General features: G+C 40.7%; 1 protein-coding gene across 24 annotated transcripts in view; it reads left to right on the forward strand.

The window, feature by feature from the left end:
* The window catches only part of AIG1 (androgen induced 1), a 448,408-nt gene that overhangs the window by 75,261 nt on the left and 353,729 nt on the right, over positions 1 to 19,418 (forward strand). The window contains exon 2 of one of the 24 annotated variants that reach the window (XM_075597137.1): positions 12,132 to 12,199. The exons of the other annotated variants lie outside the window; for them this stretch is intronic. Coding sequence (XP_075453252.1) covers positions 12,132 to 12,158 — 27 coding nt within the window. The 3' untranslated portion in view covers positions 12,159 to 12,199. The remainder of the gene's footprint in view (positions 1 to 12,131; positions 12,200 to 19,418) is intronic. 24 annotated transcript variants of the gene reach the window in all.

Genomic DNA, 19,418 nt, shown 5'->3' on the forward strand with positions numbered 1-19,418 from the left:
GTACGACTTGGATGTGGTCCATTGTGTATTATCCACTGTGAAACCATGCTTGTTCTCTAGGCTGGGTTCTTTTGCAGCCTATGAACGAGTACTATACCTTCATAAAAATCGTGTAAGTGATTGGAAGTAGGCTGATTGGTCTCCAGTTCTTGAGGTCGTCTTTGTCTCCTTTCTTGTGATTGAGGATAACAATGGCATTTTTGCATTGTTCTGGAATTGTCCTGTGCTTTAAGCAGCATGCAAAGAGTTTTGCAAAGATTTTCTCTACCTGTTCCCCAACCTCTTTCATGATTTCAGTTGTAATTCCCTCTTTTCTGGGAACCTTCCCAGTCTTAATGGATTTTATTGCCTTTGCAACTTCTTCTTGCAGGACGCATGGTACATCATTTGGGGTTTCTCCTCGCTTTTCCTGTCCTGGATTATATCCTGTGGCATCTGTGTTTTCGTACATTTCATGTAGAAGTCCTCAACTCTCTTTTTATGATAAGTGCACATTCTTTTGTTGATGATCCATTGTGTATGATATATATATATATATATATAGTAGAAAAAAGAAACATACAGCGCAATCACACAGGGATATCTAACCAATTATTACCACATATAGATATACTAGGGGGTATTTAACCCTTACAATCTACCTGTCCCTGTCTCTGTCTGCTGCCAATTAGGTCTACAGCTCCACAAGCTTGTAAAGGAAAGATACCAGAAGAATGACCTAGGCGCACGGGGAGACAAAAGAGAGAAAAAAACATAGGGTAGTATGTCTTAGAAGTTTAACCAATAAATGGTAAGATATGCACTCACAGCGTGTTGAATTAATTCAGGCGTTTTATCCACCCTGGGATCTGGAACTCTGTCAGTATATTAGGAACGTCTTTGAATCTGTGTCCTTGGATCCTACGACACTTCTTTTCAGCCAAGTCTCCTCCTCATGGGTGGTGATGTATATATAGGGAGAGGCAAAGGACACACAGGATAGTGTAACACAGTTTTAATCATAAAAAAATAAATGAATCAAAATAAGTAAAAAGCTCACACTTTGTGAGCTCTTTAAAAACAATTGAGAATTTCACAGTCTCTCACACTCATATGATATAGCAATTCCCAGCAGGGCTTATAGCAGTCACTGATGACATATAGGTATTCCTATACACCTGAGTCGTTATCTTGGTGTATGGTATTGTGTAGAAATACTGTTCAATAGCTGTGATACTCTCAGTACTAATAAGACCTAGTGCAGTTCTTTTATGGTGAGTCCTATTCAGGTTTCTCACCGCACTTTCAGTGCTCCTAGTACTCACGGTACTTGCGAGACTTTAAAGTCCTAGTATTTTGTTTCCACACACGGCGTGTGTCACTGCCACAACTCTCCAGCTCTCCAGCATTCAGCAACCGGTTCCTCCATCCTCTATGCTCCTCCGGTACCTCCGTCAGACGTGGTGACGTCACTGAGCTTTCGCGTGAGCACTGCACTCCCACGTGGGGTGTCGCTGATGCCTGTATCAATAGTATACCAATAATAGTTTAAAAAATGTTTAAAAAAACGTGTAGCTCTTAACACTACATCCACTAATGTGCCACTAAACTCTGTATAGTCCACGCCCTACGCGTTTCTCCTCCCGGCATCAGCGATGCCCCACGTGGGAGTGCAGTGCTCACGCGAAAGCTCAGTGACGTCACCATGTCTGACGGAGGTACCGGAGGAGCATAGAGGACGGAGGAACCGGTTGCTGAATGCTGGAGAGCTGGAGAGTTGTGGCAGTGACACACGCCGTGTGTGGAAACAAAATACTAGGACTTTAAAGTCTCGCAAGTACCGTGAGTACTAGGAGTACTGAAAGTGCGGTGAGAAACCTGAATAGGACTCACCATAAAAGAACTGCACTAGGTCTTATTAGTACTGAGAGTATCACAGCTATTGAACAGTATTTCTACACAATACCATACACCAGGATAACGACTCAGGTGTATAGAAATACCTATATGTCATCAGTAACTGCTATAAGTCCAGCTGGGAATTGCTATATCATATGAGTGTGAGAGACTGTGAAATTCTCAATTGTTTTTAAAGAGCTCACAAAGTGTGAGTTTTTTACTTATTGTGATTCATTTATTTTTTTATGATTAAAACTGTGTTACACTATCCTGTGTGTCCTTTGCCTCTCCCTATATATACATCACCACCCATGAGGAGGAGACTTGGCTGAAAAGAAGTGTCGTAGGATCCAAGGACACAGATTCAAAGACTTTCCTAATATACTGACAGAGTTCCAGATCCCAGGGTGGATAAAACGCCTGAATTAATTCAACACGCTGTGAGTGCATATCTTACCATTTATTGGTTAAACTTCTAAGACATACTACCCTATGTTTTTTGTCTCCCCGTGCGCCTATGTCATTCTTCTAATGTGTGTGTGTGTGTGTGTGTGTGTGTGTGTGTGTGTGTGTGTGTGTGTGTCAAAAATAAATATTTAATACCGTTCTGTGGCTAACCAAATGCTTTTATTTGTTTATTTGTTATTTCGAGATACACTTATCTCTTCTTCGGGCGATGTTACAATAGATAAAGCAAGAAAGGCGAAAGGGAGAGAAGATGTAGGAAGGCAGGGAATAGAGATAAGGTTGGAATTATTGGCATAAGGAGGAATAAAAGATGAGAAAGATGGGTGCGGGGAAGTAGGGATAGAATAAGTCCAAGGGTTGTGTGATATGTAACTAGATGCAGGTAGGAGGAGCAGGGAGGAAGAGGAAATGAGAAGCTGATTTCTGAGTTCATGCTACAGGTTGTATAGATAGACATATGGGATGAGTATAGGAAGTAGAAAAGTGTACAAGTGCAGAGTAGTGGAGAGGGGAGGAGTAAAAGGGGCAAATGAACAGAAGAGGTGGAAAGGGGAGGATGGTGGAAGGAACAAGTTTGGAGAGTGCAGTGGTAGAAAACAGAACAAGAAAGAAAAAAGTGCAATGGAGCAGTGCAGTATGGTGTAGTCTGAGAAATAATAGCTGTGATTAAAAGCTGTATAAACAGTGATGCATTTGCTTATTTGGGCTCCATGTGAATGTATATTCCAGGCAAAAGGTGACACATTGTGTGCTCATTTGCATGTCATTTCCCAGAATCCCTTGCTGCAGTGGGAACACTGTATGCTAGGTGATAATTGTTGAAAGGCAGGGTTGCAGACCTGTCTAAGACACGTGAATGTGCTCACAAGTGATATTCTTTATTGGCTATATATATATTTAAAAAATCAAAAACAAATACTCAATACCGTTCTGTGGCTAACTAAATGCCTTTATTTGTGTGAGCTTTCGAGATACACTGATCTCTTCTTTCGGTAATGTTACAATGGATAAGCGGGAAAAGTTTTAGTTTAAAACAGCCTGGAAGGTTATCTGTAGATGAAACCTATCCCTCCACCGTGCAGTATGTGATTTATGACTTGAGGTGTTAAATGGTCCCTGAATGTTTGTGATGTAACAGTGTGTGTGTGTGTATGTATATGTGTGTATGTGTGTAAAGATACATTTATAAAGCACCCACAGTGTATACAGCGCTTTACAAAAGGTGTGTGTAGAGGTGGAGTGTATACCAATGGTGTTGGTGGGTGTTGAAATGTAAGAGGGTGTTGCATTACTATAAATGTGCGTGGATACTATGTTGTCCCTATTGGTATATAGGGATAGAATTACATTGTACATTTGTATGTATAAGAGACAGGTGTGGGTGCATTCATATAGGACAGTATTTATAGACATGGGATTTAGCACTCATGGGAAGAGAGTTTTCTTGTGTAGTGGCTCATGAAACTGCGATCTCGGTTTAGGTCACCGGTCAGTGTCCCGAACAGTTTCATAAATTGATAAAGTTGACGACAATGTCCCGATGCAGGTTCATTCTCTTGTTTAGCTCCGGTCCCGTCTCACCTATGTAGTAGCAGCCCCTGGGAATTTCATGCACATAATAAGGTACAGGACATTGTATAAAAAAAACTAATTTCTTACAATTTTAAGAAGTTGGTGGAAGCATTATGAAACCTTATCGTACAAAATAAATATCACTGTGCCACATTCTTCTCTAACATTTTAATATAGCAAGGGAGAGGAATTTGGAAGGGGATAAAAGAAGCAGGATTCTACTTGTTTGTTCGCTGGCAGCTTTTGCATTTTATTTATTATTGAGAAAGAAGGTTGCCTGCGGACTGGGATGGAGCCAACCTCTGCCACTGTCTCATATAGTGAGTGCCACTTTTCTCTTGGATCTCTCTGTGCATCCTCCTGTAGGTATGGGTGATGAACACACATATGAATAGATTTAATTTCAGACTGACTATCAAATACTGATATAATTAAAAGAACAATACAAATGATTCTTATTACCAGTAAGTGCTGGATTGGAAGGACAACCCAAATGTATTTATTTTAACTCTCCTCTCAACCACCATTTGATCATTACAGGCATACCCCGGTTTAAGGACACTCACTTTAAGTACACTCGCGAGTAAGGACATATCGCCCAATAGGCAAACGGCAGCTCGCGCATGCGCCTGTCAGCACGTCCTGAACAGCAATACCGGCTCCCTACCTGTACCGAAGCTGTGTGCAAGCGGGGAGACTATAGAGCCTGTTACAAATGCGTTATTTACATCAGTTATGCACGTATATGACGATTGCAGTACAGTACATGAATCGATAAGTGGAAAAAAGGTAGCGCTTCACTTTAAGTACATTTTCCCTTTACATACATGCTCTGGACCCATTGCATACGTTAATGTGGGGTATGCCTGTACTGGGTTGGCTATGTACTGATGACCTTCTACCAGGTAGTTTCCTTTTGTATCAGAAAAAGGGGAAGGGGAAACACAAAATGGATGTGCCCCCTAAAAGAATTCACTAAACTGCACACCGACAAAGTGTAAAAATTAACTTTTAATAAATTTACTTAAAACATATATTACCAAAGCGTTGTGTACTGTGAATTAAAAATAAATTAAATCAACAATAGCCAGCATCCATGTCAGCGAATGTATGATTATACAATCCCAATTGGCAACTAAATGTTGGTGGGATGTAGAGGACAGAGGATGCTATAAGTCAGGGTATTAACCCCTCTGGAGCAACTGTGAGACCAGATGGTAAGTATATATAAATGTATACTAGTCAGTGAGCAATTACATAAATGAAAGTCCAGCAATCCTGCTTAAATTTATACCACTGGGCACTTTGAGTGATAATTTATGATATGTAAATATACACGTGCTTAAGTGGTAACACTGACACATGCAATGATGATAGTAGGGAGTTCACAGCATAGTGAAGCTGGCACTCACAGCATTGTTATCAGTGAGTTACCCAGCAAAAACTCTAAGTGAACACATGTCATGAGAAGCAGGGAGGCAGACTCACTGACTGTTTGATTAAATAACCAACTACTAAGGTCTACACAAATTGAACCAGGAGACTACAAACACTACATTAAAACAGCTCCAAGTAGGAGACTGACAACATTGCGCGTCCACTAGTATACATTTATATATACTTACCATCTGGTCTCACAGTTGCTCCAGAGGGGTTAACACCCTGACTTATAGCATCCTCTGTCCTCTACATCCCACCAGCATTTAGTTGCCAATTGGGATTGTATAATCATACATTCGCTGACATGGATGCTGGGTATTGTTGATTTAATTTATTTTTAATTCACAGTACACAACGCTTTGGTAATATATGTTTTAAGTAAATTTATTAAAAGTTCATTTTTACACTTTGTCGGTGTGCAGTTTAGTGAATTCTTTTAGGGGGCACATCCATTTTGTGTTTCCCCTTCCCCTTTTTCTGATTCACTTTTCAGTTCACAGTTTGCACCCACAATTTTGATTACCATCTTTATTTATTTGATTATTCCACTCAATTGGTGTGGTTCTGTGATCACTCCCCAACCCCTTTCGTGTAGTTTCCTTTTGTGTATGAAATCTTTTTTCCCTCCAAGAAACCAATGAGATATTAATTGGCAACATTGGGGATTTATTAACTTTCAGTAAAAGATGTTAGATCCAAAAAAAACCACGGTATATTAGTGTTTGGAGACCAACATTGCCATGTTGCTATGTGCAACCGGGATTTGCATCTATATTGCATGTAGCATTGGTTAGCATCCAAGGAGTGTTTCAACTATGCTAATGAAGGGGAGGGGTTATAGAAATGGGGAGTGCTTCTGATCCACCCATTATTCTTACACGCAAATGTGCTCTTAAGTAAATTAGCTGTATGCAGAGCACAGGACTAAATTAGTGTTAACGAATTGTCTTACTGTCACATCAGAGCTGCTGTAAATGCAGCAACATGATTGAGATGGAATAAATATGGAAATCCGTATACAAATCATTTATAGAATACATGTTTAATAAAATAACAAGCGTTTGTGACAAAGTAAATCAAAATATAATACGATTAGATACAAGACCAGACCTGTTTATAATATCTATTCTTTGTGAGTATTAATTGTAACATTAGTTACCAATGTATACAACAAAAGACAAAAAGGCAACAATGCTACATGCAATATGACAAATAATTTTTTACATTACTATGTATCTTATCTATATTCTTTCTTCATATATGTCACACACCCTATGCTCTTGGATGCAGTGTTTTGTTTCCTCTTCTCTCTATGCAGTGGAAGAAATACATAAGACAGTATAATATTGGTAGTGTAGGACCTATAGAAATGGGTTATAGTGGTTGTAGGCTTAAAATATTTTGACCAAAGTATTGAACTAAATTACCCATATTTATGAAGAAAGAATATAGATAAAATGCATAGTCATGTACTAAATGATTTATCATATTGGAGTAGCATTGGGGCTTTTTTGTCCTTTGTTGTGTGCAGTAGAGCAAGGGAGCGCAATCTTTTCCCCCTGCTGGCTTTCCCCCTCTCCTCGCGCCACCCCCCCCTCTTACCTTGAGTCAGACGTCATGACGTCACGTTGCAGAGAATATACAAATATTACAGTGCATGAAAATGTGTTACTGTGTAAGCCTATTTGTCTTATATTGCAAACTGTTTAAAGCAGGCCTGCACAACTCGTAAAGTGAGAAGGGCTGAACTGCTCCAAGGAAAAAATTTTTGGCTGCACGGGTAAAATCATCATCATCATCATCATCACCATCATCATCATCATCATCATCATCATCTCTCCTCCAGCGCCTCATCATCATCATCCGCATATATCTCCCCCAGCACCCCTCATCATCATCCTCATATCTCCCCCAGCACCCTTCATCATCATCCACATATCTCCCCCAGAACCCCTCACTATCAACCTTTGCGATACTCCCCATCTATCTCTCATACCCCCATCTCTCTCCCTCACCCACACACATAATACTCCCCCTCCACATCAAACACACAATACCCCCCTGCACACCACACACATCCTACCCCCCCTGCACTTCACATCCCTCTCCCCCCTACACCTCACATCATTCTCCCCCCTGCACCTCCCATCACTCTCGCCCCTGCACCTCACATCACTCTCCCCCCCTGCACCTCACATCACATCACTCTCCCCCCTTGCACCTCACATCACTCTCCCCCCTTGCACCTCACATCACTCTCCCCCCCTGCACCTCACATCACTCTCCCCCTTGCACCTCAAATCACCCCCATGCACCTCAAATCACCCCCCTTGCACCTCAAATCACTCCCTTGCACCTCAAATCACCCCCTATGCACCTCAAATCACCCCCCTTGCACCTCAAATCACCCCCCTTGCACCTCAAATCACTCCCCTTGCACCTCAAACCACCACCCATGCACTTCAAATCACCCCCACATGCACCTCAAATCACCCCATGCACCTCAAATCACCCCACTTGCACCTCAAATCACCCCCTGCACCTCCAATCACCCCCCTGCACCTCACATCACCCATCACCCTCTCCCCCCCCTGCACCTCCCATCACCCTCTCCCCCCCTGAACCTCACATCATCATCTCCCCCCCCCCTGCCCCTCACATCACCCACCCGCACCACTCATCATCTCCCCCCCCCCCCCAGCCCCGCACCCAATCACGGCGGTGGAAGCTGGCCCCAGGAGGTGTTAGCGTTAGTGGCAAGAAGGGTAGGAAGCGCGGGGGGGGGATCGCATCAAACTGCTGGCACTCCTTATGTATCGGCAGAGCGGGTTGGGGATTGGGGGGGGGGGCGGTGCGTCACAATGCTAGCGCTCCTTCCCATTTGTTTCGGCAGAGCGGGTGCGGGGGGAGCGTGTCACAATGCGCTCCTTCCCTCCGGTGTCTGCAGAGCCGGCTGTGGGGGGGGGGGGAGTTGGGGGGAGTCAGGGAGTCATCGCGGGCTGCGCATGCGGCACGCAGGCCGTATGTTGTGCAGGCCTGGTTTAAAGCATGTGAAATCTACGTTTTTTTTTTAAATAAATCGGTTCTTTATTATTAGATAATACTTACTGCATTTTTTTTAATTATTCTTAATACCATTTTTTTTATAACTGAAATTTTATTGCATATTTCAAACATAAGATACAATACACAATACACATTACATGCAATCTTGAGAGTAATCTCAGCTGTAGACAATAATATAATACCATGAATACCATTTCTAATGAGTTTTAAAGTATCCTTTGATTTCTATAGCAGGCTTTGCCTTGCCAGCAGGGCAAGATCTTTGCAGCACTTTCCTGCTTGTATTAAATTGCTGCCAATATTCCCAACAGTTTCAGCTGTAAACTGTAACAATAAATAATGTTACCTTAGTAATACTATATAAGGATACATTGTAGCTGCTGAGTTACATTGACTAAAGCTGCCATTATGTTAGTAACACCATAAGGATTTTGACAGATTAATAACAGGAGCACCAAACGATTGGCAGTTTAGGTAAGAATGTACAATTATACATTGTCACATGCTTTACATATACACATAATAAAAAAGGGAAAGTAGTATTGCTGCTTTAAACATTAAAAGAGCAGTTTCTCCTCCAAGATCCGCATTAATTTCAGCTCCAGGGACCCTCCTGGTTCGTGAGATGCATATGGGGAGCATTAGCACCGTTAGTTCCTGGTTGTACAAATCCCCCGTGTCACGCAGGCCAATATGCCAATAAGCCAATAAGCGGCAATGGACGTGTTAACACATAAGAAAAGTCTGCAGGCGATGCTAGCAAAATATAAGAAAATGATGCCAAAAAAAAGTTGTGTATGTGTGACCCATACATAGAAATATGTTATACAGTATAAGGGCATTACTGATCACTCTCCATAATTCATTTCTACATAAACTACTCTTCTTGTTGGAACATAATTAAATTTATTGTGTAAACATTTTTACTAGAGCATGACATTTATAGCCTTACCTTGGCCCTGCCTCAAAGCTTAGCTCCAAGCTAAAGTCTGAAAATTGATGTCAGGATGAGCACCTCCTCACAGCAACTTCAGTTGTAAATAAAGAAGATGTTTTTTTTTTTGTTCTACTGGTTTTTACAGCGCTGGCTCAAGGCATTTTTGTAATGGAGACACATTTTAACACTAAAGCACAATCTCGCACAGGCGTACTCACGCTGGCACATACATGTACATAGTGGCAGATTATACACACACTTGCACTAACCCCCTATTGGTATTTACAGGCTCACATATGGGCAGTTTGTAAAGATGATTAGACACGAAAGAGAAAGGGTCAAATGGGAAGAGTCACAAATTAACTTTGTCTGTGGCAGGGCCTGTGAAGTGCATTGCAAAGTCCTGCTGGATGTCCTGTTGGCATTTGCAGCCCTTAGCAAATGCCTACTTGTTCCGTTGACTGGTTAGCAATAAAGCACACGTTAACACCATTAAAGCTATTTGGTAATATCATGTCTCAGTTATAATAAAATTGGATAGGAAGGAAGCAGCACTCCAGAGGACTATTTCAAATGTGGAAAATGATTTCAGGGAACAGGATCGACGTTTCAGTCCGCAACTCTGACAAAGTGGCTACATCATTTTTATTTTATTTATAAAAATGTTTTACCAGGAAATAATACATTGAGAGTTACCTCTCGTTTTCAAGTATGTCCTATTAAAAAAACCACAGGTTTTTTTTCAGCTTAGATCACATGTTTGAGAAAGTCCTATTTAGTAGAGCACCATTTATATACTTTTCTAAAACACTCTTCTATGCAACACATGGAGAGATACATTTGAACACACCTGGGATACTGTTCCTTGGAAATAACCTAATATTAATATATTTCCTTCTCCCACAAAAGCCACATTCCAGGCTTTGGATGGGAGTGGATTTTTAAAATTACATTTGCAATCTCTTAAACCACAACATTTTACAGCAATTCGACAATTTCGCCCACATTTTGGGGGCTTAAAAGGTACATTGACCATTTTTTTGCAGAAAAATACATTTGCAAAGTGAATTTGGGCAAGTTTGCACAATGAAATTTATTTTATAAACCACATTACGGGAGAAGCATTTGTTGGTATTGCATAAAATCATCTTCATGGCTGTGTAAATTATATATAGATATATACACATACATGCATGCCTGTGGACTTAAATGTTCTAAATGTTTTTGTTTTTTTCCTATAACCAAAGCAACAGCAATAGTCACTTAAACAATCAATATAAAGTAAATATTTACTGCTGTCATGACAACTAGTCTTGGCTCTGCTGATCTGTCCTTCCTATTTAACTAAGCATCAAATACCGTATTTCTTAATGTAAATGAGCAAATAGGTGGAGCCACAAGCAACTTTTAAACACAGGTAGAGGTAACATTTCAACATGTACATGCCAAATTCTGTAATGATATACAGTGGCGGCCGATCTGAGTCTTCTGCGGCCGCCACCGCAATGTGGGGGCAGACGCAGCTGGTTTGTTTTTTTGCTGACGCGTGCTGCGCGTCACTGATGCCAGGGTTCCCCCGAAGGTGGTGACGGGGTAAGGAGGGATGTGGAGAAGCAGAGGAGGACCCGGAAAGCAGAGGGGGACCCGGAGAAGCAGAGGCGGAGGTCGCGAGGGGAGGGGAAGGATGCGGGGAAGATGCGGCTGGCGCGCGACCGAAAAAAGCCATGGGACAAGACGGGTAAATGTAAGAATGAAGCTGGCCGCAGTAGTTACATAGTTACATAGTATATGAGGTTGAAAAAAGACATACGTCCTTCAAGTTCAACCTATGTTAAATTTAGACGACGGGTACTTTATCCTATATTTGTACTTACAGTATATTGATCCAGAAGAAAATAAACAGAAAACCCCAGTGAAATATTATCTAATAATATCTCATAAGGGGGAAAATAAATTCCTTCCTGACTCCAAGAATTGGCAATCAGATTACTTCCTGGATCAACATCCTTCCCATGTTTACTTATTTGGAATATTCCTGTATACCTTTCCTTTCTAAAAAGATGTCCAACCTTTTTTTTAAGATATCTATTGTATCTGCTATCGCACACTCCATGGGTAATGAATTTCACACTTTAACTGCCCTTACTGTAAAGAACCCTTTCCTTTGTTGCTGGTAAAATCTCATTTCTTCCAAACTAAGGATGACCCTGTGTCATTTGTACTGCCCTTGGGATGAATAGTTCTTTTGAAAGCTCCTTGTATTGTACCCGAATATATTTATATATAGTTATCATATCCCCTCTTAGACGCCTCTTTTCTAGTCTCTCCTCATAAATCAGATTATCCACCTCCTTTATTAATTTGGTGGCTCTTCTCTGCAGTTTTCTAGTTCCATAATGTCTTTTCTAAGGAGTGGTGTCCAAAATTGTACTCCATATTCAAGGTGTGGCATAATTAGGTTTACTTCCCTTCCATCCATTTCTTGTTTAATGCAAAATAAGATCTTGTTTGCTTTTGCAGCCACTGCATGGCTGTGGGCACTATTGCTAAGCCTGCTGTCTACAAGCACTCCTAAATCCTTCTCCATCAAGGGTTCTCCTAATTTATCCCCATTTAATTTGTGAAGTTGCCTGTTTAAGTAGACCACATCAACTGCACTAACCTGATCTAAATTCCTACTTACCTCCTCAAAGAAACTAATAAGGTTAGTTTGGCACAACCTATTCATAAATCCATGCTGACTATTACTAATAATTTCCTTTTCTCTTAGGTATTCCTGAATATTATCCCGTACTAAACCTTCAAGTAGCTTCCCCACTGTTGAAGTCAGGCTTACAGGTCTGTAATTCCCGCTTGTGATCTAGCTCCCTTTTTAAATATAAGCACCACATCTGCTTTGCACCAATCTTGTGGTTCTGAGCCTGTGGAAAGATAGTCCTTGAATATTAAATGTAAAGGTTTGGCTGTTACTGAACTTAACTTCTTAAGAACTCATGGATGTATGCTATCGGAGCCAGGTGCCTTATTTACTTTCATTTTATCAAGCCGCCTATGAACTTCTTCCTCAGTTAACCAATTGCTTGTTTATATAGAGGTTGTGGCTTCCTCCTGCGGCACTACTATTGCAATTGATTCTTCCCTGGTAAACACAGAGGCAAAAAAATTGTTTGATATCTGCCTTTGCCTTATCTCCAATAATTTGCCTGCCCATCAGGGTCCTACATTTTCTTTTCTAATTTTTTGGGTTATTAAGATACTTAAGAACATTTTAGCGTTGATCTTACTTTCTATTGCAATCCTTTTTTCATTATCCATTTTTGTTATTTGAATTGCCTTTTTGCAATTTTTGTTACATTCCTTATAATTCTGATACGATGCCTCCGTCCCTTCTGACTTTAAGAATCTAAACGCCTGCCTCTTCTTTTCCATTTCCTCTCCCACCTGTTTATTTAGCCACATTGGTTTAGACTTGTTTCTGGTACATTTATTACCCAAGGGTGTAACACAGATAAGTGTGCTTTTCGAACAAAGTTTTAAAGACTGCCCATGTATCTTCCACATTTTTCTCTTCAAAAACATCACCCCAATTTATTCCTTATTGATTAGTCCTTCGTTTATTAAAATCTGCCTTTCTAAAGTTTAAAGTCTTTGTTGAACCCAAGTAATATGGTTTTTGATAATTTATTTCAAATGTTGTTACCCAAATGTTCCCAGACTTGAATATGTATTATTACTTCTACATTGTTTGATATTACCAAATCCAGTATTGCCCCTCTCCTGGTTGGTTCCTCAATAATTTGGGCCATATAATTGTCTTTAAACACCCCCCAAAACATGTTTGCTTTTGTTGTAATGCCAATCTCATTGCCCCAGTTTATGCCTGGACAATTAAAATCACCCATTATGCAAACATGACCTAGTTTTGATGCCTTCTTCATTTGCAAAAGTATTTTGTCTTTCTCTATCTCGCAGATATTTGGTGCTTTATAGCATATCCTTATAAACATTTTCTTTGCACTTTTTCCTCCACTGCTAATTCCTATTGTATCCACAAGGTCTCTACATTTTCATCATTCCCTTCATAAACATCTTCCCTTAGAATAGGTTTTAGATCTGATTTAACATATAAACATACACCACCTCCTCTTCTATTTGCTCGATCCTTCTGAAAAGAGAATACCCCTCTAAATGAACTGTCCAGACATACATTTCATCCCACCATGCTTCAGTAATGCCTATGATTTCAAACTGTTCCCTTGCAGCTATTAATTCAAACTCACCCATTTTATCTGTCGGGCTTCTTGCATTAGCAAGCATGCATTTAAGGTTTTTTTTCAGTCTTCTCTATTATCTTATCTGCTCCTGCCTTTGTGCGCCAATTGGATTTAGTCTTTAGAAGTTTTCTAGTATTATCTGTATTTAATATGGGTATCTCGCTGCTTGCCAAATTCCCACTTGCCCCCATTTTACCTTTATGAGCCCTTCCTATTTCCCCTTCCCAATCTATTCTATTTAGTTTGTTATCTGTTTCTTGTCCCTCACCCCCTCCATCCTAGTTTAAAATCTCCAACCTTTTTAATGTTCTCCCCCCCTAGCACAGAAGATCCCTCTTCATTGAGGTGCTATCTGTCCCTACCATAACGATAGCAACTCTCAGAAAAGAAGTCCCAGTGCTCTAAAAAAAAAAACCCTCCATCCTACACCACTTTCTTAGCCATGCATTAACCTTCCTAAGCTCCAACTGTCTCTTTAGGGTAGCGCATGGCACTGGTACCTTGGAGGTCCTTGCCTTATGCTATCGGCCTAGATCCCTGAAATAATTTTTTAGGAACCTCCATCTTTCTTTGTCATTGATGCCAACATGTACCAAGATGCCGGGTCAGTCCCAGCGTCTCCCAACAATCTGTCTACCTGATCCGCAATGTGCCAAACTTTAGCCTCCTGGAGACAACAAACTGTTCGGACAAAATAACTTCTTTCTGTCTTCCATTGATTTAGGTAGGTGCTAAAGGCATTAGTACCAATAAGGTGATTACCAAGCAATCTGTTTATAGTCAGACCTAACACTTATAAGAGTATTCACTTGACACTCAAAATCCAAATTTTGAGAAAAAAAACATTAATTTGTATAAATATACACAATTGGTGAACATCACAATATAAAATAGGCAATATTGAACCCACATCATCACATCTGATAATCAAGAGAGTGCTGTGGTTAGTTGTAATACAAGAATTTCCCATAATAAGTACTATGTTCCTTTGAGAACAAGTAAATCTTGCACTGGTATTATTAATACTGTTACTAAAAATGTTTGACACAAAGTACAGGCATCTCAGTTCTGAAATCACACAAAAGTGCTTTCTTAGAAACAGCACTTGTCAAGAGAAACAGGCTTTTCTACAGTGGCTGACTCTCACCACGGCCGGCTTACTTGCAGACATTGCAGAATACCGTGGCATGGATTACATTAGTTGACGTGTCCAGTATGCAGGTATAGTGGCACTCTGTTTATCCTGCTTCATTTGGATTCATTGCCTATACCGAAAATGCCAGTATACACAAAGACACGCCTTTGTTGCGTGAGCAACCTGTCTTTTCACATAGCAATTTTAATTTGTAGTATATTGTTCTCCTGGGAAGTAAAATGTCTTCTGAGCATAAGTCTCAGCCTCTGATACATGGTCTGTGAAATCCATGAAAAAACACTGCTAATTCTAAACACTTGCTTTGTGCTTCTTGTAATATTGTGCTACTCTAAGACGCCTTCCATGCTGGAAGACACCGTATGACCCTATTCAAATGCATGGGCTTTTAAAGGGCCATATCTACTAAGCGGTGTTACTCCATAAAACATCTGGCATGGAAGATACATTCCTCATTTACTTAAATTAGCTATAGGGGGCCATAGTTACTAGGCTGTACTGAAAGGTGTCTAATGAAGTAGCCTGCCTAATAAATATGATTCCAAACTGACACGCCCCATTTGCAGTAATAAATGCAGAGCACTGCAGTAGGCGAGAAAAATACGATGTTACAGCACTTCCGAAATTGGTTAAAAACAATTTATTGAAAGGGTGACAAGGGTGGCTTAAAAAAAGTGGGTATATGGAGCACTGACGTGTTTCGGGTGTAGTTTGCTCTTTGTCAAAGATTCTCTTGTACATATCCTGTATTCTCATGCTGAGATCCTTTGAAATAACTTTCCTCAGCATTGCTGCTTTAGAAAATAAATCAAGCACATAGGAATGTATATTCGATGTATATTCAATGTGCATTGAATCAACATAAGTTATGGTGTATTTAGAATGGACCTCGACAGGTAAAGTATATATCCACTTTTAACACCTGCAGCTCGTGGCCACGCCTGCCAACAACTTCCGCCAGGGACACAGTGCATAAAAGGTGACACAAATTGCATAGCCTCCCACATGCTGATCTCTATCTGAACGAGCTCTTGTCCAGATACGGTATTGTGTATTCTACCATCTGCATCCATGGATCAACCCCGATTCTACGGACGCAGGAACCTGCTTTCTTCTGCTGTGCCGACAACGAGAAAGTGAAAGTCAGAAGCTGTTTCCAAGCCAAAGGTGCCTAAAGAAAAGGTTCCGAAGGCTCCCAAGGCAAAGAACTCTGGCCCTTTGTATGTGAAGAAGAAAATGGCCAAAATCTGTGTGGATCAAGTTGTTTGGACGGGCCCCAGAAGTGCCCCTGCACCCACCAAAGCCAAATCAGACATTCCGGACTTTTCACTGACACCACCTAACGCCACCGATTCTGACCCTTTGTCCACAGATATTCGTCCCGAAGCCCCCAGCTCACATCCAGCACCCAGCCACGCCGATGTTCATACCGAAGCCCCCAACTCACCTCCTCCAGTACCCAGCCACGCTGATGTTCGTCCAAATGACACCAGCACTCCTTGCACCAGATCCAGCTCGGTCATCCACATGCTGGATGTTTTTAGTGGTATTGACATGACTGACAACTTAACAGGGACAGAATGGAGGCTAAGATGGATTGTCTTTTGGAGACCATGGAGAATATGGATAGGTGCATCATTGTTCGTCTGGATAAGATTGAGAGGAACATCGTGGGGCTCTATTCTTGCTTGGCGTCCCTGCCTCTGTATGTCCGACACAGGAGCAGGAGGGTGACCTGGAGGTGCCTTATTCTTCCATGGAGGAACCGCATATGCCTCCATGCACCCTCTCAATCCCTGGATTTAACCTTTACGCTTCCAACACCAAGCAACACCATCTCCAGGATACATGTATACCCTTCTGTTGGAGGCGATGACAACCCTGGTAAGAGCTAAGCATACAACAGGAGGAAAGCATCCTCCCAGACCATCTACCCCCGCCCGCTGCCAGAAGAACACCCGCTCCAGCACCCAGGATTGTACTGGTCCCAGACATCATGCTGAGACCTGCCCCAGAGCGTCCAGGAGAAATTCAAGATCAGATGTGGTGGTCTACATCAGAAATATGCCCAGTTCATCTTTAAACACCACGTCAGTTTTGAGATGTACAGCGAGTGGACCCAAAATGTCAATTATGAAGGCAATAAATACAAGAAGGGTCTTCCTGCAAATTTAAGGAGAACAATTATGGACAAAGGGAAGAGCTATTTTAATGTTACCACTCTTCTTGCGAGAACCGTGAGAGACAGCATCAATGGCCTTTTGAGGCATACAAAGGCTCTTACCTAGAGGTCCATCAACTTGTTTGACGACTACACGTTATGAATTTATTTAGAAATAAAGATGCGCCGCCAAAGTTTTTAATCTAAAAAAAAACAAGTTGATTGTTTAAAATTATTTCATTTTTTAATGCTTATTTTCTACTTTGCATATCTGGAGCTGGGCGAAGAGAACATGCAGGAAATCCATCTTGGAAATAAGGTGCATTTACTGTTTAGATACAGATACAGTAGCTCAACAGGACACTGTACAACTGTAATATAAAGTTGTAAAGTCATTTAAATATATATAAATATCTCACAGACATAACGTATATATAAATATTGAAATTAAGTTGCTTTTAGTGCTTAAATAAACTTACAGTAGTACTATAAATAAAGTACTGATGTCATTTAAATATTCTTAGATTGTAAGCTCTTCGGGGCAGGAATTTCCTTTCCTATTGTCTGATTTTGCTGCACTTATTGTATTATTATATTTATTTATTTATTTATAAAATATTTTACCAGGAAGTAATACATTGAGAGTTACCTCACGTTTTCAAGTAATTCCCTGTACTGTATTCTTTGTGAAGCGCGGAGTACAGGTTTGGCGCTATTTAAATAAAGACATACATACATACAGTATATTTGTATCTAAATATATCTTAAACATACAGTACACTAGAAAAATATTTAAAATACATAGTATTTATTGTTTACATACACTTACAGTAGCACTATTCATAGTGTAATGTAAAGTTCTAAAGGCATTTAAATATATAAAAATATCTCACTGATATACTGTACAGTATGCTCTTCTGTATACTGTAAATCTAGAAAATAAAAGTTGTTTTTACTATTTAAATACACTAACAGCAGTACTATTGTACAGCAGATATCTAACGACTCCGTGAGGAAATGCACTGTATCTTACTGTACAGAAATTATATTCTGAACAATGAGCGGGGAGCAGACTGAAAGGTTTGCACACCCCTGCTCTAGCGCAGGGGTGCACAAACTTTTCAGTCTGTGCCCCCCTGCCTGCTCTTCCCCCCTGCTCATGCCCCCTCTTTGCCTTATCTCTGGCATCAAATGACGGCCCGGGTGTTACGTTATGTAACGTTGCCATGGCAAGGTGACGTCACGTGACACCATGGTGTCATTTGACACTGCGTTGCCATGGCGAATAAAAAATTTTTTCATACCAATACACAATAGTGAATAGTGTAGGCACAGTGTATAAACACAAAACAGAACAGAGATATGTGAAATACGAAACAAAAGACAAATGAGTGAGCAAATGGGGAACTATACACAGGAGAACAAATGATGGGAGGGTGATGGAAAAAGGGAAAACATGGGGTGGGGAATTGAAAGGGAACACAAGGGGGACAATGTTTCGGGGAGTGAGACTTTTCTGGCCCATTACCAGAGACCAGGAGGGTCTGTGGTACTTCCCTTAAGACCCTCAGTTAGGACCTCCCTTGCTAAAAAGGAGCACAGGTATAAAATGAGTGTTGTCCCAAAATAGAGGAAAATATAAAGTGCCCAGTCTACGCATTTGCTAACAAATAGCTAGTTATGCACAAACGAGCATAAGAGCTCAAAAAACTAGAGAGTTCAAAAGACTAGAGTCCTTAATACAGAGTAATCCCCAGAGGGGTTAATGTTACGTGAGGCAGGAAGGAATATGTGTTGCAGCGAAGTCAGTGAGATCTGGAATGAAGGACGCCTATCTGATGAGCAGCGCACCATCCTTTTAAAATTCTTTAAGTCGATGACGTCACTAGGTGCCGAGTCCAATCACTGGGATGCTGAGTCCCACGGAGAGCAGAGACCCTCTGCATCTGATGTCAGGAGACAGGACGTCAATGCGTGCAGCGTAATATGGTGCCAATGCTTCGTATTTTTCATATCTCTGTTCATGCTTTTTGTGTTTACACACTTTGCCTACACTGATCATCCTCTATTGTGTATTGTTATGACATTGGTTTTTTATTAAAGTAAACATTTTTCTTTGGGCATATCCATTTGACATTGGTTTGTTGTTAATCCTTGAATGCTGGGAACCTAGTTGGGTTTTTGTGTGAATACTTTTGAGGGTCTTAGGGTTCCTCTCTTTTTCCCGTTGCACCACCATTTTCTATTTAATAGATTTATTATCAAACGGAGTGCTGCATATACTCTATTCTTTTTATATTAATGGCTGAAGCACATCAACAGATTAATCTAAAATTGTGTTATTTCCATTAAGTATGAGTGTACAAAACGTGAACAAGTGTTCTGCGCTCGGATAACTGTGATAAAATGCTTACTGTAGGTGATAGGATATAAAACCAATTACCCAATCGGTGCAAATTATAGTGAATA

The sequence above is a fragment of the Ascaphus truei genome, chromosome 4 (genome assembly GCF_040206685.1).
Source record: "Ascaphus truei isolate aAscTru1 chromosome 4, aAscTru1.hap1, whole genome shotgun sequence".
Taxonomy (NCBI): domain Eukaryota; kingdom Metazoa; phylum Chordata; class Amphibia; order Anura; family Ascaphidae; genus Ascaphus; species Ascaphus truei.